At 43.3% G+C, this 27,118-nt stretch overlaps 1 protein-coding gene across 1 annotated transcript in view; it reads right to left on the reverse strand.

The window, feature by feature from the left end:
* The window catches only part of OSTF1 (osteoclast stimulating factor 1), a 54,170-nt gene that overhangs the window by 13,770 nt on the left and 13,282 nt on the right, over window positions 1-27,118 (reverse strand). Inside the window, exons 2-9 of the mRNA XM_019517438.1 lie at window positions 18,169-18,215; window positions 9,373-9,423; window positions 9,215-9,278; window positions 1,834-1,887; window positions 1,272-1,379; window positions 743-792; window positions 543-621; window positions 1-93 (exon numbers count right to left, since the gene is read on the reverse strand). Of these exons, the coding sequence (XP_019372983.1) occupies window positions 1-93; window positions 543-621; window positions 743-792; window positions 1,272-1,379; window positions 1,834-1,887; window positions 9,215-9,278; window positions 9,373-9,423; window positions 18,169-18,215 (546 nt within the window). The remainder of the gene's footprint in view (window positions 94-542; window positions 622-742; window positions 793-1,271; window positions 1,380-1,833; window positions 1,888-9,214; window positions 9,279-9,372; window positions 9,424-18,168; window positions 18,216-27,118) is intronic.

Here is a 27,118-nt window from a genome sequence, read left to right on the forward strand (position 1 = left end):
CTTGTTTCTTTTTAAGCAGGGAAGCACTTGCAGCATTAGTAGCCATATCCAGAGCCAGTTTCTTCTCATTGTTTCTTATATCTGTTCTTGCTCCTTTATAGAAAACAGTTTCCATTATTAAGTTACGTACCACATCAGTATACTGTTGCTCAATGGATTTACTAAAGTTTACTTATACAACTAGGCTGGGCTTTATGGCTTTTCCTGGAACAGATCTGAAGATCACTAACTGCAGTAGGCCCAGAAGCAGGGCTTGTGCAGCTCATTTGTTGATCGTTCCCCATCTCTTCCCTCCCACCTGCCTGGGAAGCATCTCAATGCTTTTACGGCAGGTTGAAATGATCTTGTCTGTGAAGTAGACTGACCTGTGCAACTTCTAGGCTTTGCATGATTTTAGGAAGTAAAGCTTTCTAAAGCTGATTTGGAACCACAATTAGATTATATAAAATTAATTTACAACATGTCTATTATAAACCCAACTGTTCCGTGTTAAAAAAGACACGGTTCTCCCAGAGTACTGAAATTTTAGTTTAAATATTTACCCTTTGCCAGTAGCATCTCTACAATATCTGCATAACCTTTCCAAGCAGCAGCATGTAGAGCTGTGTCTCCCAATTTGTTCTGTGAAGATAGAGAAGGTTTGGGGGGGAAGCAACAGGGTTTAAACACAGCAAAAAAGCCTAGCCTGCTCTAGGAATTAAAGAGACAATTGTAATTAAATGGATGGCGTACAATTTCTTACCTGTTGGTTCAGTTCTATATTTGGTTGGGTAAATAAGACTTCCACGATATCTACATAAACAGAACAATGTCAGACCAAAACTTCCTTTGAATTAAAAAACAGATAATATTAAAACCAAGACTTAATGGAGAAAAGAGTCAAATGAAATTAGTTAGAAAAGGTAAAATATTCTTCAAAGCCTGTGAAGATTGTATGGAGCAAGCACTACAAATATACCACGAGTATTTAAAAAAAAAAAAAAAAAGAAAACAGGCTCAATGACTGTGGCAATGTTTCTTTGCTCTCCCTTCTCTAAATTCTCTTTCACTTCCTGTTTTTGGCTGTCATAATCAATGTCTGCTTTAACAGCAGATGGCTTTGTATGTGTTTTTTTTTTTTTTTTTTAAACTACATTTAACACCCATGAGTCTCCGACTGGTTTCTGTTTTGCATGTATTTTCCGTTTCCCTTTTTCAATCACAGTGGTTTGTTGGTTTAATGACCTAGTTAAAGACAACTGAAATAAATTGATTAGTTATTTCTACTGTACCTTTGTGCCCACCATGACAAGCCCAGTACAGGGCTGTGTTTCCAGCCTTGTCTAAGCCATTAACCCCAACTCTGTTATCCAAGCACTCCCTCAACCAGCTCAAGTTGCCTGAAACCAACAGGAAAAATTATGTAAAATAAGCATTAAAAACAAACACACAAACAAATAAAAACAGCAACTTTCCTCCTTTCCCTACAAAAAATGACTTGATTAACTGAACTAGTAGTATCTAGCTGTGCCTGAATGCTTTCAGAATTAGAACTTTTATCCATTAGTAGAAGATGGTGATGATGGTTATTGCTGTAGATTGTGAAACAACTTGTCCAAGTATCAAATCATTTGTTCCTGTTCCCCCACCTTCCCTGCCCCCACAACAAACAAATTTTAAGCCTCAATAAACTTAAGATTCCAAATGTATATAACACATAAAATTTAACAAACCAAACTACAAAGCATAGATTCAATCTTACTTTGAAGTAAAAAGTCTTTTTTTTTCTTTGACACTATGATATTTAGAAAATCTGTCTAAATGTGAGACAGATCTAGTCTAAACTATACCTACCTCTTTTGGCAGCTTCATGCAATGGGTTATCAATGGACTCAGCTTGCTCAGCCACTAAAATAAAATCAAATTAAAATTAAATTTTAAACTAAACTAATTAAACAATCATGAAACTGTTGATTTAATAATGTGGAGATTAGGGCATGGAAGGGGACTTCCTTTTTCTGAAAATCCAAGGTCAGCCAGACCTCTCTTGGAAATGGGCTATAAACCAGTGGGTAAGACCAAATCCAAAGATTGCCATATTTATTTGAATACCATACACATTTCCCCAAATTATCCTTCCAAAACTGGGGTGTTTTTCTTTAAGCAGGACAGTTGATTTTTATGCCCACAATAGAAGCATGTAGGCACTGCATGATAGATGTTCCTTTTCTTCCTCTCCACCTCGTCCCTCTCCCCACCTACCAGCAGACACCTGGAGAGAGAGGTGCAGGGGCAAGTTTAGGGGGACACAGTGGTGGGTTCATATCCCCACTTTGATTTCTGTTCTATCCAAAGTTTAAAATGAACTGCCTGGCAGCAGCAGTGGCATTTCTATTCAGGAAATGTAGAGGGACTCGGCTGACTTCATGGTTTATTGTAATGTACCTGATTCTTGCTAATCTCTCTCAATTCCACAGGTGTTAACAACCCTCTTTTTAATGGAATTGATATTCCACTGTCAAGATATCCTTCCTTCCTTCTGCAATTTTGCTGTCTCTTAGCTATTCCTGGTCTCTCTCCTATTTCACAGCCCTGCACAATGTTTTTACATCCATTTTAAAAACGTCAGCTCAGATGGGAAAATATCCTATCCAGGAGTAGAAATGGATATCAGAGAAGTGTTGGATGCATTGTAAAGAGACTTAGGAAAGCTAGCTTTTTTTTTTTTTTTTTAAATCCTTAATAAGAGGTTTAAATATAATGACCACAGGATTCATGAAACATTGTTTGACTTATTTTTTTGTTTAGTTTGCTGTGTTTTTTACGTTTATAATATAGTAAATTGATGTACATTCTAATGGAGTTATATTTGGCTTTGCTTTGATCTTAAACTGATCAATACAGACCTAAACACCTAGCACATTAGCAAAGTTTTGTAGGTTGTTTTTAACCAGAGAAAATGTGTCTTGTTATATATATGATGGTAGATCACACCATCCGCACACCCCCTCTCTTTCAAAATCTTAGATCTGCCCATGAAGTTCAGTCTTCAGTGGTAGCTAGTTTCAGCTTCTGATTCATCAGCCAAAAGCTGCTGACAATTCAGCTGTGAAGGGTTTCAAACCACAGCTTTTGCCTGAGGAAAAAGCGGGAATGTGACCGAAGATTAGGTTCTCTCCCTGCTCAGTATGGTTATAGTTCTAGAAATTTTTTTTCTTAATTTTGCCTTAATTTCTTAAGTGTCTTATTTTGGGGGCATATGCTAGGCAAGAAAACGTAGTATTTTGCCAGGAATATAAGCTAAATCCAAAATTATAATATAAACCCAACCAACTCACTGGCTGCTTAACCACTAAAGGGCCTAATACTAACTAGGTGGCACAGCTTAAATAGGTGCATTAGAATCCAGGAGGGCTAAAAGTTTCTTTCCACCTAGTCAAGTCCATAAACTAGTGACTAAGATGCTGTGGGTTTGAATACAATCCTCAGTCTGAAGAGGGAATTGCATCCAGGGTTACTACTTTTGGGGCAAGTGTGCTAACCACTCTGTTATAAATAGGCTGCCACAAACACTGCCTGATGTTTAGAAGGATGGTGATCTCTTCTCTGTTACTTCAAGGAAAAGGTAGGAAGAATGCCCAGGGAGACTCACAAGCTGCTGCCCTTGAGCACGCTAGAAACTGAGGTCTTGAGCATGGTGCTACGGTTGTCCTGCTGCACGCGGGTAAGGTTTATTTCCTCAAGGAAGAAACTGAGCACTCTGCCCCGACATAGCCTCCATGACTTACTATATGGCAACAATGAACGTGTAGGCACCTTGGGTTTGTTCAGATCTAGTCTTTAATCACCAAGGGTTTTTTTGGTATTTTCCTATATGTATGAGTTGAAAAAAGAGGCTGTAGAAGTTTCTTGAGCACTGATACTGCATTTGATCAGTAGCTGCCATTTCTCATTAGAAAGAATGCTCATGAGATGTGTTGAATATTGCTAGTAAAGTTTAAGGTGGGGAGGATTTATAGGTACTCCAGGCATTTTGCTATTGTACTGGAAGGAATAAAGCAAGTTAAACTCCATTACAGAATAGTGGTAAGCGTGGTTTTGAATTGTGTTTTAGGTGCCAGCATTAAGCTACTCTGGGAAGTATAACTGAGTGGTATAGTTCTGAGACAACCTTGTAGTATGGGTGTCTACTCTGCTTCCTGCTGGTAGGTGGCAGGAGAGATTGCTTCCCAGGTAAAAGCTTTAAACTACTGAACCCACAAGATGTAATCAAATGTTAGGTAATTTCAGCTACTTAAAATACAAATTAAGCCATCTCCTCATGCAAGAGCTTTTTTTTTTTTCTCCTGCTTGCCTTTGTAAAATAGGGCAAGATCTAATCACTAGATCATCTGAACATATTTTCCCTATTTTCCAGCCACTGCAGCCCTTGTCTCTGCTGCTCTCTTATAGCACAGTGTAGGTCGTATGAATTGTACGTGTTACGATTTTCTTGTTTGTTTGTCGTGGTTGTGGTATGTAAGAAACAAATAGAAATGGAGGAGATGTTTTTGTGGACCAGTTCATAGTGGCCTGTGGATGCGGAGGATTGGACTTGATGGCTTTTCAAGGCCTATCTAATCCCATGTTTCTACATCAACATAAAATTCTGTGACCCACCCAGATCTTTTCTAACTTATCCGTTTATATTCTCAACCAGGGTTGGTAGCTCATAACAATGTCCTCTATTTAATCTGTCCTAATCAAACAGGATATAAATGCTATTATTTGCATTTCATATAATCTAAAATATCAGGTTAGCAAAACCTGTGTGCATAACTATTAAAGTTAAAGCCTGAAGGAAAAAGCAGAACTTGACCACACTATAGTTTCATAGCCATTCTTCAAACAATTTCCTAGTCACTGTACTTCTAGCAAGTAGTATAAAATACATTGTGCTTCTTTTGGGCAGGGGGCTGGACCTGATGATCTTGCCATATCCCTTCCAGCCCTAATGTCTATGAAACCTAGCATATAGTATAAAGTGTACTGCTTCTCTGAGGAATATGCTATTCTCAGAAGTCTGAAGATTCATTCACCTTTCTGATTATTTTTATCGTAATTTTCAGAAGAAAACTATCTTACTAATGTAGATGTTGTAAAAATTCCAACATCATCAGTGTTTAGAGTAACACTGGCTTTTAAGCATGCAATTCACCAGGTCCAGCAGATGGAGCACAAGATCATGATACAGACACACTTCCTGTTTCAGGACATTAACTGGAAAGAGTGACCTTCTGCAGTCTTAGTCTATTTGGGAAGGGTGGGAGTTTGTCTTTGAATGCAAGGAATGGGATTGGGCCATAAAGCTGTCCTGATAGAGATGGAGGATGCAATTGTTTCAACCATTCCTCTAACAGTGGTACTTTTTTTTTTTTAGACTCAAAATACCCCTCATTGGACTACAAGCATCCCTTGGAAAATGCTAGCTCTTAACTTTCACTCATTTCTTGACTACAGAAAACAACACAGCATGTTTTTCTGTTGGAAAGAATGCAGAAAAAACCACAACAGGTCAGACTGGTTTTGACACTATTGATTCCTATTTGAAATCTCTGGGTTTAGCTTGCGACTCATTTGTAGCTGTTTGCATATCTAACAATGCTTAACTGCTTGGCACCCTGCAGTACTCTGAAAAATGATCGTATGACACCTGGTAGAGAATCGCTAAACTAAGGCCATGTAACTTATTGCACGGGCTATTGCAGGGCATCTTTAGTGCCTAAACAAATGTTCAAATACTTTGCAAAGCCTGCAATGTACTGTCATAGTTACAAATACTCTTCTTTATATGACGGACCTATGTCCCAGATACTTAGTTGGATGTTGTCACATACCCACTCTAAAAGCAGGAATAGTCTGGGGGTTCACAGTGTATCATCATTCAGTTACTTTTTTCCAAGTTTGATTTTTAACCACCCTCACGGCTGATCTCTTTCAAAAGGTACCAATAAGCTATATTAACTTGTATTGATGTCTGGATCACATTATTGTGTATGTATGCATGCATCTCTGCAATTCTGTAATGTAGCCAGATGAGATATCAGAAATGATTCTCTCTAACTAATAGCTATTTGCCTGTCAGAAAAGCTATTGTGTGCCTACTTAGTAGAAGTGAGGTGAGGGAGAGGCACTGAAGCCCTGAGGTCAATGACCAATTGCATTCCAAAGAGAAGAGAAATCCAAAACCCCCAGGTACCTGGAAGAGCTATCAAAATGAGGAAGTAACCAATTGCTGGGAAGGGCACCCAATATATTGTGGTCATCAATCTTGCTGGAAGGAGAAGTATCAGTTTCACACAATAGCAAGCACATTTTGGGGGACAGTACCTGGGGGAATTCCAAATTCTCCAGGCAGAGAGAAACATTTTGCATGAGATTACTGTACTAGACTTTCTCCAGGGAACCAAAGTGTGTGTGTGGTGGGGGTAGGGAGGGGGTTTGCATCTTGAAAGTATTTAACATGTCTTTTGAGAAGAAGTGGTTTTCAGAATATAGAGATAATCCTGGTCCCCAGCTGTCAGAGGTGGTAGAGCAGGGGTTGGCAACATTTTGGGGCAGAGTGCCAAAAACACCCCCTACTTCCACTTGTAGGATGTTGACATGCCAGGGGTAGATGACAGAGGAGCTGCAAGGGGCTCAATCCTTGCTGTGGCAGTAAAGCTGCAGCCCCTCCCCTGCCATCTGCCTCAAGGCACACGTACATCTGCCACCAGCAACAAGCTGGGCCAGTGTGCAGCTGCTTGCAACCTCTCTGAAGGACTGTGTTGGACAAGAGGGTGAGAATATTCATCCATGTTTTATTTCTTTACCCTGCCTCCAAACTCTATGGTTATATTTTCTTGTGTAATGCAATATCTCTTTGCTACTTTGCAGCCTCACCTAATTGCCTGTAGTAAGGTATGATTTCAGAACAACTGATAATTTGGGCTTTTCTCTTATTCACAGAAGACCCATAATTTTTGGATAACTCAAGGATGAGATCCCTTGGAGCTCCCCTGTTGCAGCTGTGGGGTATGGTGTGAGGGCAGGTGGAATTAAGATTTGTGAGAATGAGGAATCAACCTGGGGCAAATGTTATTTGTTCTTTGTGACCAACAGTGGAATAGCAGGGAGAAACTTGGGGCTCTGGAAGCACCCGACAACAGGATCTATGGCAGAGGTATCTGCACAAGTTCCTCCCTTTACTGTTGACATATGAAGATTTTGCTGATGTGTAGGGGAGAGGAACTAAGCCATGACAGAGGAAGTTACAAAACATTTTTCAGAGTTACTTTGTAGTACAACATGCCAGGGGTTGTTTTTAGGTCCTGTGATAAAATGAAGTTTCCTGTTCATTCTGACCCCAATAATGGAATATTTAAAGTGTGTTTTTAATCCCAACAGCTGAAAGAAATGAGAGTTGGGGACAATGTTAGTCAGCAAAATATTTAAATGCATAAATCAGTTATCTATGGTTTTATATATAGTTGGTCTCCGAAAAGTCTTAAAAAAAAGACCTTCTTTCTCAGGAAAAGGGCATTTATTCAATGGGAATGATTTCTCTTCTTTGAGCATTCAGTATACTGGAGAAGACATTGAACAGATGTTCATAGCCACTGTAGTCCATTCTTTTTCCCCTCACTCTTTTATGCATTTTTATAACCCCTCAGGATAGCAGAATAATTGAATGCATCTTCAAGAAGCAAATCCTTGATGCCTCTGATCTGGCCATTTCTCTTTATGTCTGGGCCACATTCGTGAGAGCTCAGCAGTAAATTCCCAAAGCAACATCTAGCCTCTTCTATTATTCCAGATCCCTTCCTGTTTCTAGGCTAGGTCACTGAAGATTGTTGGCCAACAAGCTCCTGGGTGGGAGAGGGAAGGGGGAACTATTAAGATATAGATATGTCAGAAGCACATGTTTTCTGGAATGAGTTGAGAACAGTGGTCGAGAATCTATTGAAAAGCTAAAAGGAGTGGGGACCAATTGCCTTCCAAGACCCAACATACCGAGTCTCTTAGTGCTTGGTCTTATTATTGCTCAAACTTCTATGTAACCATCCTAGAGACCATACCATACTATCTCCCAGAAAACTAGCTAACTTAGTATGAAACCAAAAACTTCTTTAGTGCTTCTAGTGGAAGAAAAAAGGTTTTTGGCCTGGTCAGTACCAACTCAAATTCATATGTTTGTTACCAGGACTCTGGATTGCTGCAGCTCACTCCTATGAAGAAATAATTACTGGAGAATAAGTACCTTAAATATAAAATGCCCCCCCAGTAGTTTCTATATATGGAAAATGTATACATTTGTTATAATTTTCCAAGTATAAAATCTTAAATATTGGATATTTGCCTTAAATTTGTCCCTTCCCACTGCTACAGCAGGGAAAATAAAATGGGAGGGGGGGGGAGGTGGCCCACTTACCCCCCCTCAACTTCTTCCTCATGCTTCCCTTTCCCTTCCAGCCTTACTGTCAGACCCTGCTCTCCCTGAGCACATGGAGAGGGGCAAATCTGAAAACACTGATATTTTTTTTTTGCCTATAGTAATTTGTATACAGGCAAATTACTATGGGTACCCCTAGATTCAGTTAATCCAGAATTGAGATATTGCACTATTTTTTTTTTCCAAAGCTGCTACAAGTTTTAGCATAGGTACTCCACAAACACACTTTTAAGCAGTACTTTTGAACCTACTTATTTACAGTACAAACTATGCACCCTATCAGTCTGAAGCCAAAAGACTCATAATTTACCATATACTTCACTGAGCTAGGCCCCAGAAGAGTCATCAGCTGCAGAAAGTTTTATGAAACTCTAAAATGCAAAAGATACTGAGAATTATCCTACAACATCTGTGCACATCTTGTGAACTCTTCTTTCTCAAAGCTTTCCTTGAAGAACCCATAAGAGCACTTGATGGCAGACTCAGAAGCTAGACACTAGTTATTAAATCAAGAAGCAGCATGGAAAACTAATGGCCTCTCTCTTACAACCCCAAATTATCCTTATGATGACTACATAGGGTGGTGTAGTCCTCATAAGTCACTGCATAAGACAGCATTTCAGTATTTTGATACTGGACTCTCTAACTGCGGTATTTTTTTTATTAGCCTTCAAGAAAATGCTAGTAATTCATTCTTAGCAATCCTATGCATAAAGGAAATTGCTAGTGATGTATATAAACAATGAGAAATATTCTAGACATTACCATAGTTGCTTGGAATTAGTCCAGTCCTGCCTTTGCAGGTTCCTTTCCACCAATTTGTGTCACTCTAGAGAGAGGAGAGAGTTTTTTTAGAAATATTATTTACATTTTAAACATAGTTTCTTTGTAACACAGCTACTAAAACCATGTTATATACTCACCATGTCTGAGATGTAGATAATATCACCTTCTTCAAAATATAGTTCATCTGGCTGAAAGAAAGAGAATGCCTGATTGCGTGCACAGAGTCAAAGCAATGATATAAACATTTAAAGGGCTCTACTTTTTTTCTGCTTAACAGTTCACTGCCCCAACAGAACTGTTCGACAGTCTTGGTAAGATGAATTATAGCATGAAATGTGACAGGCAGCACTGTTAGAGCATATACATAACAGCTATGGTAACTGGGCATTTTCCTACCATGGATTCAATACAAAAGTTTAGAGAGAAAGGAAATGCCATATTTTCTCACTTACAACATGCAGCTTTTCCCCAAACACTAGCTACTGGAAATTGGGATATGTTTTATATGCGAGGAAATATAGTAACAGCAGTTTGTCATTTTAGCTTCTGCCACACAAAAGCTAAAGTAACTGCATGTGATCCACAGGGAGCAGAATAATTTGCAGACTTGGCAGAGTAGGTGCTCTTACTTGGTGACTTACTGCAAAGGAAGATCCTTCCCCCACACTCATTCAATCTTTCAAAAGCAAGGCATGTGTCCTATTTCAGGGTGAGTCATATACAGGAAAATGATAAATGGATATAACTAGCCTACTTTTTTTTGTAACATAATCTCTAAGCAAACTGTGTTAGTCACCAGCACGTACTAAGGAAGTGTGTGTGCACATGCTGTGTGGAAAAGGACTTGGTAAAGACACCAAGATTATGCCTCTATTACAAAAAAGGTGTGATTGCAACCATGGGGACTATATAAAGCTACTTAGGTATGTACTTGGATAGCTATATTTTGTTAAAGCCCACGCTGCCATATCTTTACTGTTGTTGTTACCTGAACTGGCTAGGTTAAAGCCAGTTTGTACATGCCTGTCCATGATGCAACTGCTTCCCATGATTGTAATGCTGATGCATCATGAGGTACTCAGCAACTTCACTTTGTGGGCAGGGAGGGGAAGAAAGCAGAAGATGAGTGGGGGAAATTTCAGTATGACATAAAGCAGTGGTTGTACTACAGTTAAGACTAATCTGCTTTGTGCAGCAGCCAACTTCTTTTCTTGTTCTTAAGGGCCTTAAAATTTACTTTGCTTAGATTTTTATTGGGAATGGCTGTTTTGAATCATCAGCTTCACACTGGATTCCCAAAGTGAGGTTAATTGAGTGAGGGACTTCCCAATACACACAGAGTTAATGAGGGTAAAAGATTTCTTAAGGTGATATCGTCTATTGGACCAACTGTGTAGTTGGGATAGAGTCTGACAAGCTTTCAAATGCAAGACGCACTTCTTCAGGAGCCAGGCCAATAAAAGATATCGGCTTAGGCAGTCCTTGCCTCTTGCATGATTCCTGGATCATCAAACAGCAGTGGCTCCAATTTCCTTGAATTGATATCTGCTGAGAATGGTCTCTGCTAGGAACTCATATTGCCTGCCCTCTTGGAAAACAGTATTTAAATAGTCTGTCATCCATGGCTGTGGCCAAGCTAATGAGGCACAAAGCTATTTACACATCCATGACAGTACTGGGGATCTGTTGCAAGTCACCTTAGTCACCTGACACCACAGTAAATGGGATTGGCTCAAGAAAATTATTAGAAATGTCATCCATGTACTGCATTTGAATGTTGAGCATAACTTCCTGACACAGTCTGGTGTATGTATGGCTTAATATTTCCTGCCACTCTTCAAGAGCATCTTGTAGAAGCTTTGCCTTGAAAGCAAGTCTTTTAGTTTTGGAAAAAATCCAAGCCTACACGTGGATTTCAAAGTATGTTTAAATGCTGAGTTCCTACATCAGTTCTATTTCCTGGGTTGTGGAAGCTCATGTTGTAGCCTTATTAAGTAGTTGAGGTTGGGGCAAATTCCTCTTTTTAACACCATTCTCATGCAATCAGACCAGGCACTAACAGAGTTAGCTTATTACAGAAAAATGTACCCTTTCCAAGACAAGTACTTGCAGGAACCTTCAGAATAAGCAACAAAAGGGCAGCTTTCAGTTCCTGCTGTGGTTCTGTGTTAGACCTGCTGATTTATGACTACGTGGAAGACATACTGATTCAAAGTGAGTTTTAAATTGTTTAAACTTTGGGGGTGGGGGCTTCATTTGTCTTTTGCTTAAAAACTAACATAATTTAATTCTGACTGATGACTTCACGATTCATAGATTTCATAGACAATAGGAATGGAAGGGACCTTGAAGATCATCAAGTCCAGCACCCTACCCCAGGGGCAGAAAGCCAGCTAGGGTCATAGGATCCCAGCAAGATAAACATCCAAGCGTTTCTTGAAAGAGTCCAGAGTAGGTGCCTGCCTGCACCACTTCTGGAGGGAGTCCATTCCAGGTCTTGGGGGCTTGGACAGTAAAGACATTTCTTCTTATGTCCAGCCTAAAATGGTCTTGGAGGAGTTTATGACCATTGGTTCTTGTTTTTCCTTGAGGCACTCTGGTGAACAGACATTCTCCCAGGTCCTGATATACACCCCTTACGTACTTATAAGCAGCTACGAGCATATGTGGTAGCAGCAGCACATGCACAAAGATCTTTGGGTAGATGGAGGAGGTAATATGGGATGAATATAAAATATTAGGCCTGTGCAAGTAGGCAGCTATTCAATTCGGCTTTGGATCTAGCCGCTTTGGATGCCAGTGATCCGATCTGGAGCTCTGGTTCGGTGTCCTGCTTCTATTTGGCCAAAGTGCTGCGTGCGTGCCTGTGAAGGTGTGCCCTTTCTGGCACTGGGGCCTCTGAACAACACGGCAGTGTGGCCCAGTGAGGTCTCCTCCCCTACAGCCTCAGGTCTGGTCCACCACTTTGCATGACAACAGGTAAAATAACTTAGCTGGCTCAACACCAGTAGCATCAGCAGCAGCAGCATCAAAGGTACCCACGTGGACCTGTCACAGAGCCTTTCTTTTTATAAAGGAATTGACAGCAAGAAGTAAAGATGTTGTGTTGTGTTAGACATATGATGTTACTCATGGTGTGTGATGGTTTATCTTGTGTGTTTTATGTCTATATCTATTATGAAAAAAAAGTACTTAAAAATATATATCTTTGGAAGCTTTAGGGTTGAAAACCCCTTTGTACATTCAAACAAGCACCTAACCTCAACACCAGAATTGAAGCCAACTTCCTACAGCTCAAAACATAACACCTGCCAGCTATCTCCAGTACCCCCACAAATTGCACACCAGAAACTAGCAAAGACAACCAAACCCAACTACATGGGGGGCACATTCCTCACCAAAAAAACACTCTGCCTCCAGTCTCTCAGGCCTGACCCTGAGAGGGAACAAATTACAATGCAAACCACTTTTCAGAGCTGGGCCTATGAACTGCAGGTCATCAGCCTCCTAGGTAGCAGGTACAGAAACTCATGGACTGCACAAAGACAGTAGAATTCTGGCACACTGTGACCTGCTGGACACCTGACACCCCAGGCACCTCTGCACTTTTACCTGTGCTGCTGCATCCTACTTTCCCTCCTATCCGCTCACCCCAGCCTGTCACTCCCCCCCTGACACCTCCATTTCCATTTTCACTGACTGGGTTTCTTGCCTGTATTGTGGGCCAGGACAGCCTCTGTTTTATTTACTATTCCTTCCATCCTGGACCAGCTGCAGGTACTTCCTCAGCCTGACAAAGGGGTTTTCAATGCAAAAGCTGGCATTTGGGCAGCTAAGCTGAGCTCACTGGGAGCCTCACAACTGCACTGCAACCAGCAAGCATCAGGCCTGTCAAAGATGTGACAGGTCTGGGCATTCCCCAGCCAGGACTTTGTGCATGCATTAGCTGGAGGTTAGGGCACCTCCTACCCACCTTTCATCAGGGGATCGTTGGTCCTGGCATTTACGGGGCTGCTGTGCCGCCATCAGTCCCACCCGGCCTCCCTACCCAGGCAGGGTGCAGTTTTAGTGGTCGTGCCCAGGACCTGGGTCGTCCTCCTTCCCCATAATCCCAATCCCATACCATCATGTTCATCCTGGCAGGGGAATGAGCTCAGCAGGGACGTGTTCTTCCCCTGCTGGCTGGTGATGCAGTGAGTGACCCCTCCAGATGAGAGCAGGATATTACTTGGCTTTTAAAAAACTCAAAAAAGGAAACTGGTGCAGATGGAGTAAGGAGGGTAGCATTCAGTCCATCTGCAGGTGGAGCTTAGGGAACCCCAGCAGCAGGATGTTCACCTTTAGGAACACCAGTTGCTCCACCAACTAAGACCCAAGCAAATGCAGTGGAGTGTCACAACATCCCCAGCAATGCTGAACACCCTCTCACTTGGAACACTGGTCAGTGGACAGGACAAGTAATGCCGGGCAATCGTGGACAGATCTTGCCATGTCTAGCTGTGGTCTGCCCAGTAGGCCAAGGGGTCACAGTTCAGTGGCTCCACATCCTCAGTGAGAGAGTTCCAAGGCTTTAGTGGCTACCTACCTGCCTGAGGCTGGGGTCTGGTACATTTGGACCCCAGCAATGAAGCAATTCCCATGGCCCACATTGGCAGTGGCTGGCATGGAAGAGACTGGCTGGGGCTGGGAGTGCTGGCACAGGAAAGTGGATCTTCCTCTTCCACATCCCCTCCCCTCTGCACTTTGGCCTCTCTGACTTTGACTAGCACCTGCGTCCAATGATCGAGGGTTTTGGTGCTACCAGTGCACATACTCCCCTTCACCCTCAGGTGGCATGTGCCTGCCATCATGTGATCCAGTACAGTCCACAAGAGATCCAGCCATCTCCTGATACCCTCCTTCAGCTGCCTCACCAGTGCCTGCATGTCTGGTGACAGCAGCCTGCCCCAGCCAGGAACGTTGTCCATTCGGTTCTCCAGTTCCCTCACTAGGGGGATCGCCTGGCTGAGGAGGGCATCGCCAGCACTAAGGGTCTTGGTAGCTTTGAGGAAGGGCTTGAGGACCAGCAAAATCTAGGAGATGGTACCCCACTCAGCTCTGTTCAGGGGGGTGCACAATCTCCCCAAGCAAGGCCATCTCATGGATGGTCTTCTGTTGCTCTACCAGACTTTCAAGCATCAGGTACGTGGAGTTCCACTGAGTCTCCACATCCTGTATGATTCTGTGCTGCAGGATGCTCAGTTCTGCCTGTTTCTCCTGCAGCATCTTGCCCCCCTTGATGCTGCAATGGAAGTAGCCCACCACCTTCCTGCATTTCAAAATCAGCTGGCTTGTAGCAGTAGTGGTGGCAATGCTGTCACTGGCAGCACTGTCCCCCTCCAAGGCACCCCTCACTATGAGGTGCAGCCTGTGTGCCACACAGTGGATGCCAGCAAAGTTGGCATCAGCAACAGCCTTCACCATACTGGCCCCATTGTCAGTGACCATGAACCCATGGGTGAGCTTGGCCTGCCCAACGAGTTATCCCTGCACCATCTGGTTCATGACCCCCAGGATCTCCCTTGCCATGTGGGACTCATCCAGCACCTCAGCTTGCAGCAGAGCCCACTGACGGCCTGACTGATCGCACCAGTGCCCTGTGAGGGAGAGGTAGGCGTGATCGTCACCCCGTCTGCTCCAGATGGAAGTGAAGTGCAAGGCTACCTGCGGCCCTGCCTGGCGCAGCTCCTCCCTCAATTACTCCCTGCCTGCCTCATACAGGGACGGCACCACCATCTTGGTAAAGGTGGTCTGTGCAGCCACTTTGTAAGATGGGGCCAGAAGTGCTACGAGCCACCTGAACCCTGGCCGCTCAACTAGGGAGAAGGACTGGCTATCCAGAACAAGCATCTCCCCAATGCTCTGGGTGATCTTGCTCGCCTTGAATGCGGCCCCTTTTCTGCCTCCCCTTTCCCCCACTGGTCCAGGGTGGCCTGCCCCTGCTTTGGGGGGAAGGGGGCTTTGGAGCGAGTGGGGAACTTCCCTTTTGGCACGCTTACACTGGTGCCAGGCTGAGCAGGAAGAAAGGCAAGGGTGTGCTGCCTCCTCAGATGCATTGCCATGGTGGAAAAGTGCCTCACCTTCTTGCCGCAGCTCATGTGCCTTCGGCAGTGCTGGCAGATGGCAAACCTAGGATCATCTGCCAGCTCAAAATGCTCCCACACTATGCTACTCACCCGTGGGTTGAGGGTGAGGATCCTGCCTTATCCCACTCCTCAGCAGGATGAGCCTCAACAGGAGGGGGAGCTGCCTCAGCTGAGCTACCTGCCTCTACAACCTCAGCCTCCTCCGAGGTGCTGCTTCCCAAAGGAGACCTGGGTCCAGGGAAAATTTGAGGGGGGTGGAGCACAAACTCTGATTCCGCCTCAGTCCCCACAATTGCTTGAGCCAGTGTGCTCAGCATCCCTGGTTCCAGCTCCAGCTCTTCCTCTCGCAGTAGGAGGCTCACACTGAGAGATGACATTGGGGCGGAGGAGACAGTGATTCCAGTGCGGGTGCCTACTTTTGGACTGAGGGGAGGTGATGCAGGTGCAGGGATGTCAGATGCAGACATTGCTCCCACCTCCTTGCTTCCACTGGCAGAACTGATGTCATGGCTGCTTGGGAAGAGAATGTGTCTGTTTCCAGGGGGTTGCAGCTCTAACGCTCTCCCTCCCTTGCCAGAAGAACTGGCACCTGCCTTTCCAGCATGCTTCATACTAATCTTTCCTGTGCTGCAAAAGGTCTCGTATATGTGTGTCACTCCTTTGGTGTTGTGTGTTTTATTCCCTCTGTTGCGTGCATGCACTGGACTCTTCTTTGATTGCTTCAGTAACAAGAAGTGTTAAGAGCTATGTATAAATTGAATATCTGATTTTTCTCCTTCTGTATTGTGTGTGTGCACGCATGCAATCTGTGTGCCTCCCTGCACAGTGATGGATCACGCTTGCAGGGAAAACGCAGCTTTGAAAAAAGAAACTTTGCAAAAAAAAAAAAAAAAAAAAAGGAGCAAATATAAATTGAAATAAATTAAGTGACTAGTAGTAAGAGATATTAAGATAAGCTAAGCTAAATCCTACCTAACCCTTTCTAACAACAAAAAGGAGCAAACAAGTTCAACTGCTGACTAAAGCAAGACAGGCCAAGCTGCCCGTCTACTAGGGTACCTTTCTCACTCAGTTCCTGAGATGGAACAAGCTTACAAAAGGTACAGCACACCTGCAAACAGAGGCTTTTATGCTGTTTCTAGGTCCCTCCCCCCAGACACTGTCATTGAAAAGGCAGTCAGAGAGAAATCCTTCTCGCTGGCCCCCTACACATGCCAGTCACCCCCTCTCCTTCCCTCTTCTAACTTTTGCTTTCAGCTGTCCAAAGCTTTTCCGACATGGTTCGGAAGCTCCAAACTGCTTTGGAAAGCCTAAAGCTATCGCTTCGATCCAGGCTTGCTGCTTCAGCATCCGAAGTGGCCCTGGATCTGAAGTGATGTCCGCAGCCTCGCACAGCCCTATAAAATATCATTCCTCACCATCTTTTCCTCTTTACAAATAAAGAGAAACAGCAACAGAAACAGTTCTCCCTTTTTGTCCTAAAATGCAAGATTCTGCCATTGACTTGAGTTAGGCAAGGATTTCAGCCTTGATGCAAATATCACCTCTGGCTTGTGGGAGGATAAAGGGTTATGGACAAAGAGTAAGTGACTGTAACCCCTCAGTATTAGTTTGAAGAAATGTAGAAATTTGACAGTTCAACCGTACAATAAATAAGTAAATGCTCCTTAAATCCCATTCTTAGTTTATACCCAATCTATCCACTTCATCAATTCTGCTGAGTTTTCTTATGCTGGAAAGGATGGAAAAGTGAGCCTAAACTTGGGGGCTAGGGACAGAAGTTGCACATAAACTGGTTTAAGTGATCAGAAACTGGTTTAAATCGGTAATAGAACAGAAGCTCAGTGCACATCAACCAGTTTAAAAATGGCTGAAACTGTTTTAAGATAAAGCTGGTTGAATGTAGAATCAGACTTAACTGATTTGGGTCAAACTAGCTTATGAAACTTCTCCCCCAGACCCCTTCCTGGTTCAAGTTAAATCACAATATTCCAGCATGGTTTCCAGCCCTGGCCTAGGCTGTCCTGTCTGCTCCGGAAAGCAGGGCTGGCCCCACCCCTCTACTCCCTAGCAGGAACAGTAAGGGCTGGCTGACAAGAGGGTGGGGGGCAAGCCTGGCTGGGAATACAGCCCACCCTACAGGGAGAGGACTGCCCTCCCACCCCCCGGCAAACCCTGGCATCTCAGGCCACAAAAGGAGGTTAAACACCCCCTTCCCCTGATCGAACTTACTGCTGCACAGTCCTGCTGCTTTCATTCTGGACTGCAAGTTCCAGAGACCTCAGGGGGCAGCAGGAAGAAGTAGTGAATACACAGCCAGAGAGCCATACTCCAGTACCCCCCGACTTCTGGCTTGAGCCACTGCAAGCATTTGACTGCATTTCCTGAATCCAAGGTAAATGTCCGTTCACTTCTGTTTCAATTTAATCTGTGCAGTTTAGATTAACTTCCAAAGACTGATTCAATTCAGCCACGAGCTTTTTGATTGCCTGTACTTACCCTGGCAGAGTCTGCCAATGTCAGATAATGGCCATGTGGCACCAGAAAGTAGGTCTCATTGGAGCATAACTTAACAGAAACTGAAGATACAGGGATTTGGACTTGAATGATGGAATGGAGAATTAGGCTTTGAAGACTACACACAGATTCTTTAGATAAGAACTAATGTTCAGTTACAGCAGAACACATACATGCAAGATACTTGACATCACATATTTTTGTAAAATAAATCTATTAGATTAATACAAAACCTGAGTATGTTTTGCCTTATTAAATAAGATATAGAAATGAAAAGCCGCATATACTTACTGTTCTGGGTTCAAATGTATAAAGGGCCCTGAACACTTTAACTTGTCCTAAAAACAAATGGACACAAATGTATATTAATGGAATGGTAGAAACACTCTTAAGACGAGCTACATTGATATCAGATCTCTTCCAAAAAATCACAATTACTTCCTCCCATTCACGTTACGTTGAATTTGATAATACATTTTCAGTGTTTGCATACATTCTTTCTAAAATCATGCTAATGTTCTATTCAATACCGCATTTCAGCCTGTCAACTAACAATAACTTGCTGCTGTAGAAAGATGCAGGGTGTTGTAGCATGCCAAATCAACTGGACTTCCATGAAGGATTTATGGATTAGGTTCCATATTTGATCTAGTACTGACCATTTTATGGACAACAGTTGCTGTTGGACCAGGCCCTACAGTTAAAAAGGGATGAAGGTCCCTTAAGTTGAGCAATGTCTTTAGCACTAGTACTTTTTTTTTTCTCCTAGCATGCATGATGAGCGATGTGTAGAGCTTCTGTTTGGAGACTTGGATGCTGTGTGCAACTCCACTATTTGACACAGTTTATTTTAATAGTGTCATTTTCACAATGGGTGCTCTTACTGAAGAGTAATAAGTCTAATAGCATAAACTGCAAAAATATAATTGCATAAACTGCAATGCAGCGTACACTAATTTCAAGAAAATAAAGCAAGGAGTAGAAAATGAGTGTAAGAGGAAAAAAATAGATGTCTTATGTAATTTTATATTAGTTCTGCAAATGAACTCAGAGACCACAACAGGGTAAAGCAGGGGTGGGCAATTATTTTGGGCGGAGGGCCACTTACTGAGTTTTTGCAAGCCATTGAGGGCCACGTGACAGGCAGCGAGGGACAGATAAATATTCATTTTCTAAATTTTGGGGGGCCCGTGGGCTGGATAGAATGGCCTCGCAGGCCACATCCAGCCCATGGGCCGCAGTTTGCCCACCCCTGGGTTAAAGTGTTTGATGCTATAGATTCCTACTTGAAATCTCTGGATTTATCCTGTGAATCATGACCAATATTGTGCATCATCCCATAGCACCTTTGAAAGGATGTCGCGCCATCCTGGTTGAGAATCACTGTAATCCAGTGATTTAACCATGACGGCTATTTGTTCATATCTCATCCTGTAACACTTGTAGTGGACTGTCTTGGAGAGGGGGGAGCGCTTGCCAGGAGCCATCCTACAGTGCGTACTTAGTAAGCTTATGTGCACCTGGAAAAGTACATGTTTGCACCTGCAAAAGTGTAGCCTCTCGACCAAGACAGTTCTGTAGCATCTCAGGGTCTTCAGACAAAAATTATTTCATAGCTTAACGTGCATCAAACTCAAAGCTGCTCAATGCGTGCAGACTTTCTTCTAAGACATAACATCACACTTGGCTGTACTACATTGAATTTGAGCAGTAGTAGAAGACTTCATTCTTGCTTCACTGGTTCTTTCACTCTGAAAAGTTCTATACAATCTCTCCTGAGATGCGAGGCATGAGAGGTTTTAAACTGTTTGGTTTGATGCCACACCCAGATCATGCACTTTTTCAGCAAGACAACCACTATGTAATTCTCCACCTGAGATGACGAGGTTGTGATTCACACTATCTTTCTCTTTTTATGTAGTATATAGAAAAAAAAATGAATGTGTCCTAATAATTTTCAGAATCTGCAAGCCACAAACAAAGGGGAGTGGGGGAAGTTGATGTAAATAGGAAAGAGTGCAGAGAACAGAAAGAGGGAACTGGTGATGGAAAAAGACTGTTCTTCCCCCCACAAAAGCTTTCTAAATAGATTATAGGGAACATGTATACAAAATACAAATTCTGGGTTCAAATGCAACTAAATATGACCACTAGAGTTACACCACACAGATAAGTACAGATGGGAATGGGTAATTGGAGGAGGGCACAAGATGAGGAAAAGCAAGAAAAGAAGCTGCTTAAAATGTGATGTTTCTTGTAATGTACTATATTGAATCTATTTTGGTAGATATACCAAAATTAAGTCTGGGGAGGGGAGAAAAGAACTAAATGTTGCTGTTGCTGCTGGGACAAAATGAGTTGAATGAGTTTTTTAACTGTATACTACAGACATAGCTACACATTTCTCTCAGGGATCCACATGGGCTCACAATATAGGAAAATGTAGTTTGAAAATATGCTTTACAACATTAAATTAAATAAGGCATAAATTTAAACTTCAAAATGCTGGTCTGATTCATACTGTTCATTTTTTGTACAAGGTTTGAATAACTTCAGTTACCATTACTTTGGAAATATGTTTATAAAGGGCAAAATCTAAGGTTTAAACTGTCAAATACAGAATCGCACTAGGACTTGGAATGTAGTAAGAAGCCGTTTTACAACAATCCATCTGTGCAATTCAATTAACTAGCCAACACACAAAAGTACTCAAAACTGAGGATAAATCAGAACTTGGGAGTTGTTCTACAAATACTGACAAAAAGCCTCTTAACTAGGTATAAAGTTCGTTGGTCATGTGTGACCAACCTGATTGCCTTCTATAATGAGATGACCGGCTCTGTGAAGGTCAGGAACCAGTGGATGTGGTGTACCTTGATTTAAGTAATGCTGTTGATTAGTCTCCCGCAACGTTCTTGCAGGCAATGCTAAGGAAGTACAGGCTGGATGAATGGACTGTAAGAAAAACTGGCTGGATTGGTGGGCTCAGAGGGTAGTAATCAATGGTTCACTATCTCGCTGGCAGCTGGTATCAAGTGAAGTGCCCCAGGGGTTGCTCCTGGGGCTGGTTTTGTTCAATATCTTCATTAATGACCTAGAAAATGGCATATTGAGCTGCATTGGTACAAGTTTTGTCAACAGGGAAGGGAAGTGATTCTGTCCCTCTACTTAGCACTGGTAAAACCACATCTGGAGTACTGTGTTCAGTTTTGGGCCCCACACTACAGAAAGGATGTGGACAAACTGGAGAGTCCAGCAGAGGGCAACAAAAATGGTGATAGGGCTGGGGCACATAACTTATGAGGAAAGGCTGAGGGAATAAGGCTTATTGAGTTTAGAAAAGAGAAGACTGAGAAGGGATTTAATAGCAGCCTTTCAAAACCCCCTGGAGGATGGAGCTAGGCAAGGGGTGGGCAAAATATGGCCTGCAGCCCAGATCTGGTCTGTGAGGCCATTTTATCGGCAGGGCCCCTAAAAAAAATTTAGAAAATTAATATTCATCTGTCCTTGGTTCCTATCAAAAATGACCCTGCTTGCCAGGCAGTGTTTGCTGCTGCTGCCCACCCGAAGCTTGTGCACTGGGCATCAGAGGCGGCGGTGGCATACATTGCCGAGCAGCTGCTGCCACCATGGTGCAGCCCCGATGGGTGAGCCCGGAGCTGGCGCAGGGTCCAGGCTGGCAGCGGGGATGGGTTACAAGCTGGTGCTGAGTGCGGGAAGAGTGCCCACTGAGCTCCACCTCCCGGACCAGCTCCTCTCCAGTCCCTCGAAGTTGAAAATCCGTATTAGGACAGCTGAGAATGTCTTGAAGAATGGCCTGCACAGCTAGCCAAGTTTTACTTGAGGCTACGAGCTTTTGTTTTATGTGTTGAATTGCTTTTAGTAATTTAGTATGAATCACACTAACCCTTGGGAGGTCGCAGATAATTATGTAGGTTTCGAAACTCCCCAGGGGGTAACACTGTTCTGTATTCTTGTGGTATTTTATTGGTAGTAGTGTGCTGGAGGCTGAAATTTTAGTCAAGGGTAGCCCCTCCAAAGTTCCAAAGGATAGCAGCGTTTGGAACCCCGCTCCAGTAGGCCCCCAAGATATTACCTTTTCTTTTACTCTGCTTCATGCCAGGAGTTTTAGTCAGGGCATGGGAGGAGAACAGTATTATGTTCCTGGGGCAGAGCACTGCTAGTGCAGGCAACCTTACGAACTACTAGGCGTGCATACATGGGCCTACCCATCCAGCCAGAGGAGTCCCAATGCTTGGGGTACTGATTCTCCTTGAGGACTGGGGAAACAGTACCAATACTAGCTTTGTCAGATTTTCCTCCCACTCTAATAGAAAGCAGCAGTTGATCCCTGAATGGTGGAAAAAGACTCGAGACAGCTGGAGACCGTCCTCTAGACTTGAGGTAGGCTTCTGTTATAGGTCCAATGGGAGTGGCAGGATGGGAGAAGCTGGTTACTCAGTGGGGCATTACCCCAAATGCTGGGTAACCTTTGATTATCATTCCTATAATACGTCTGGGATCCTGCTGGGAAATATGTCCTTTCAGCGTACTAACGGGTCTCTCACTATTCATAAAACCCTGGAGGAGACCCATAGTCTGCTAATGAACAGGTCCGAATTCTATGTGTTGTTAGGTTCTACTTCTTGTAATCTACTTCTTGTAATCAATCAATATCTCAGTGCAGGTTGGTGGGAGCCAACGTGCCCCTTCCTATACCTTATAGGTCAATCGGAAGTGCCAAAGTGGGAGCATAACCTGTAGGGACCTCAGCACTATAGCCGCTCCAGGCTTGTTTTGGCTATGCGGGAATGATGCCCACAAGATTTTGCCATGGCACTGGGTTGACACCTGTACTCTGGGGAGAATCATCCCGGAGTTTGATTTACACCCAAGCCTTTCATGGCATGAGGTGTCTAATCTCCCACCTGGCTTACCCAGACATAGGTGAGCAGTTGAAAACCCACTGGTCTCCCGACCCACCGGGTTCCATCAATTTACTAGGGCATTTCTCCCTTGGTTGGGGGTAGCTGAATTAGAAGGAACCATTGTAAACATTTCAGGAGTCATGGAAGAATTAATGCTAGCGCCAGTGCCCTAGGAGCTCTTTATGATGAAATCAACCAGGTAGGGCAGGTGGCTACTGAAAACTGTATGGCTTTAGATTATCTCTTAGCTGCCTAAGGTGGGGTCTGTGCTGTTATTAATCACACTTGGTGTACCTGAATCAATCAGCACCAACGAGTGGAAAAAGACCTCCGCACCATAAAAAGGCAGTTGCAGGTGATCCATGCGGTTGCAGAGGAGAAACCCTTCGATTTGGGGGGTGGCTACCAGATGTAGAGGGATGGTTGAAATCCCTGCTAAAGTGGTGTATTCTGAGTTTATTATGCATTTTTGCCGTTTTCATTATTATCCGAATGTTTCTGTGTTTCTTGCGCTGTTTATCAAAAACTGCCCAGAGTGTTTCTAAGCTAAGACCGAGCTGCAGATGATGGTGCTCAGGGAGGTGGCCTATGAGTGTGAACGACAAGAAAGTGTCAAAGGTTTTATGAATATAGAAGTGTAAGCACAAGTGCTTACAAGGGGGGAATGATGAGGAATGGAGAAGTACTGAAAGGAGCGTATACTGTCGGGACAGGATGGGGGGATACAGCTGAAGGCCGAATGAGAACAACACGGTGGCCTTTAGGATAAGCTTATCAGGGAACAGCTTGAGAGAGCGCGCTTGGTTCAGCAAGACACCAGGATGAGTCACTGTCAGACTGCCAAGAGTATGTTATGGGGTGGGTCGATCTGTACATGATATATCAGTATAAAGTAGCCTGTGCTTTGTTCTTGTTGAGAATGAGCTACCCCTTGCTATTCTCCCGTGGCCATGCAAAATAAAGTGCTTCTGATAGCCAAACAGTGATTCTGTTTGAATCTCCACATCACTGGGATGATCTAGTTGGGATGGTCCTGCTTTGAGTGGGGGGGGAGGGGGGGTTGGCCTAGTTGGCCTCAAGTCCCTCCCAACCCCAATTTTCTATGATTTTATATGTAATTTAACTTAAATAGTTTTATTAATGTTCTTAGATAGGGGTACACACTAAAGTTTAAAAGGTTGGCTGTGGTTTTTTTTTTCTTACACTCATCCTTTGGGATAGGTAAGCAATTAATAGTATTGCAAATGAGTCTAGTGTAGGTCGTGTAAGGAGAAAAACTGAATCAGAAAAAACTAATAAAAGTTTGTTTATTTCCTCATCCTCACTGATTTTCTGGATGCCTCCTTCTTATCTGCTTTGTCCATAAGTAGACTGCTTTTATATTTAATGACTTCAAAGCCTTTTTCCAAGCAAGCTAGACGAAATGACCTTACATCTCTTGTGAGGAAGGGTGGATCCAGTGGTGATGCAGTTGCACTCCACTGATTCCTACCTGAAAGTGGCAGTAGCACTTCTATTCAAGCACCAGTGAGGGAGTCAGTTGACTTCATGGCTCATTATACTCCTGCTGATTTACCTCTAAATTCTTTATTCTGCAAATGTTAACAACTCTCCCTCTCTCCTTTTAAATGGTCTTAGTGTTCCACTAATCAATCTACCCTTTTTTCTGCAATTCTTGTGTCCATTAGTTGCTCCTGGTAATGTAGCTCCCATTTCACAGCCCTGAAGCCTGTTTTTATCTCTAGCTAAAGAAAGATATCCAGTTAACTCTAATGATCGCACTACTATTAAAACAACATCTTAGATTATTTTTTGCCTACTCTGGTTTTTTTTTAAATACCCAATTAATCCACATTCCCCTCCAAAATCTTGCTTTGATCTTGAACTGAATAATATAGCCCTAGGCCCTGCAATATTAGTAAAGCTTCTGATTTCTTTTTAACTACTGAAAAACGTTGTGTGAAGATGTAGCACATCATCTGCACCACCCGCTCTTCAAAACTCTGGATTTGCCCATGAGGGAAGGTAAAAGTCTTCCCACCTCTTACCAATTTTAAATATGGGTGGAAAAGAGAACTTGAAGCACTTAAATGTCTTCCTCAGTGTCATGTGGGAGGTCTGTGGAACAACTGGCACTAATATAATAAGCGCTGATGCCTTAATGCAAGTCCCATGAGAAGGGAAAGACAATCTCACAGCTAACCATATGGTAGTTGACTATCTTAAATTCTGAAAGCAGAAGAGCTCACTGGTAAGCAGACTACTGTGCTTACTATCAGACATAAGCAACTATAGGCATACAGTTTCTTCTTCATTTTCTACAACAAGTAAATCAAGTAAATTACTTAGTTAACTAATGATGCCTTCTAATCAAGGATGAGCTTCTGCTGTTTGAGTTAAAGGAAACAGCCTTATCACTTATCACATAGGGTAAGGAGGTTCCCTCTGGGCTTTTCTGAATTATTGCTGCCATGGGATCCTTCCATTAAGCAAGGAAACGGGCTGCTCTAGGGTCCCCACTAGGGCTCTAGGAAGCTTTGATCCCCGATTTGATTCGGTCCGATTTGGTGGCCAAGACTCCAAATGCGAATCGAATTGGAACCCTCCGAATCAATTCGGAAAGATTTGATGATTCGGACATAGACACAGCTTTAAATGTTTTTTTTCTACATACCTCAAGGTAACAGGTGGCTCATGAAAGCTGCAATGCTGGAGCAGATGGAGTGTCCCACAGGAGCACAGGGAGCTCCACAGCACACTCAGCAGCAGACCCAGAAATGGACCAGAAGCATGTCTGGTCCATTTCTGGGTCTGCTGGGGAGAGCGGGGGGGGGGGGTCCTCCCGGCTCAGAAACTGGTGCCTCCTGGGTCCCCCTGTAGCTGATCGCCAAACTAGAGGGGGCCCCCCAGCGCAGTCCCCAGCAGACCCAGAAGTGGACTGGGACTACTTCCGGTCCACTTCTGGGTTTGCTGCCGAGCATGCAGGGGGAACCCCTGCACTCCTGTGGGATGCTCCATCTGCCCCACCATTGCAGCGTTTACGAGCTGCGCCTGGTACCTTGAGGTATGTAGAAAAAACATTTAAAGCTGTGTCTATGGCCAAATCACTGATTCTCTGAATAAGCACTGAATCTTCAGATTCGGTCAAATCAAATTTGGGCAGTGATCTGAATCAATGAATCGAATCGCTGTCCCCGATTCAGGCTGAATCCGAATCGAATACGGCTCATTTTGCATACCCCTAGTCCCCACTATTCCCTTTCCAATGCAGAAGTCAGTTCTGCCTGAAAATTATGAATATCAAATGCTGTGTGCTAACATGAAAGGCCTCATAGGGCCCACATCGGCAAAGTGTCACAACAGCTCAAAAAGCATTGCTGCTGCTGATTTTATAGAAAACCTAGATGAGGGCAAACTTTTAGCAGTGTTATACGGTAATTAAAAATGTTCTCATCACATTACGAAGCTTGTGTCTCCTCTTATAATCTGAGGTTTGTGTTTAATTGCTCAGCGTTAATGGAGGGTTGTTTTCAAATAAGTGCCCACTGTGTCTTTCCTGACAAGGCATCACTGTTTTCTCACAGTAAAGCTTTTCTAGCTGGTTTTTTTCCTGCCATGACTTAATTCTTCTGTATTATTCTGTAGGCATTAACATTAATGCTCTCCTCTTTCCTGTTGCACTTGCTCTTGAGGTATCCTGTGCATTCCTCCTCTTTACCTCCACCCCCTTAAGAATTAAAAATCCCATCCCTCACTAAAGTTACTTATTTCAACATCTGAGCTGGGCTAAACTTCTGGAGAGGAAGGGGAGGGAAAGCTATTACACTTGTTGGTTAAATTGGCTTACTTTGGACCCAGAAGGAACAAACTAGACTTGATATTTTTTTTTATAACAGACTGTAATAATAAACTAACATTTACAGGATCTTTAAAGCAGATCTCCTGTTAGAACTCAGGACCCTAATCTGTTTATAGGATACCATCGACTTCCAATGACTTCATTGACAGCTGTTTTATATCAATGATCTGCCAACCAAGGTGATGGAGTGCCGCAAGATCCTTTTTGAAGGGTGCCAACTGCCTCTTCCTCCTTCTCCCTTCCCCCAGCCCTAGCAAGGAGATAAGCACGTGCTCATCCTTGCCAGTTGCTCCTCCTTTTCCTTCCATCTGCCCAGCCCCTGTGAAAGGAAGTAAGCATGGTAATAAATCAATTAGGTTCTGAAATGTGCCACTCAATTCACAAAAATTATGGAGTGGTGGCCTGGTGTCTAAAAAGGTTGAAAGCAACGCCCCCTGCCCCCCCCCCCCCCCCC

Source organism: Gavialis gangeticus, unplaced genomic scaffold, assembly GCF_001723915.1.
Source record: "Gavialis gangeticus isolate Ggan-Ray unplaced genomic scaffold, GavGan_comp1, whole genome shotgun sequence".
NCBI lineage: Eukaryota > Metazoa > Chordata > Crocodylia > Gavialidae > Gavialis > Gavialis gangeticus.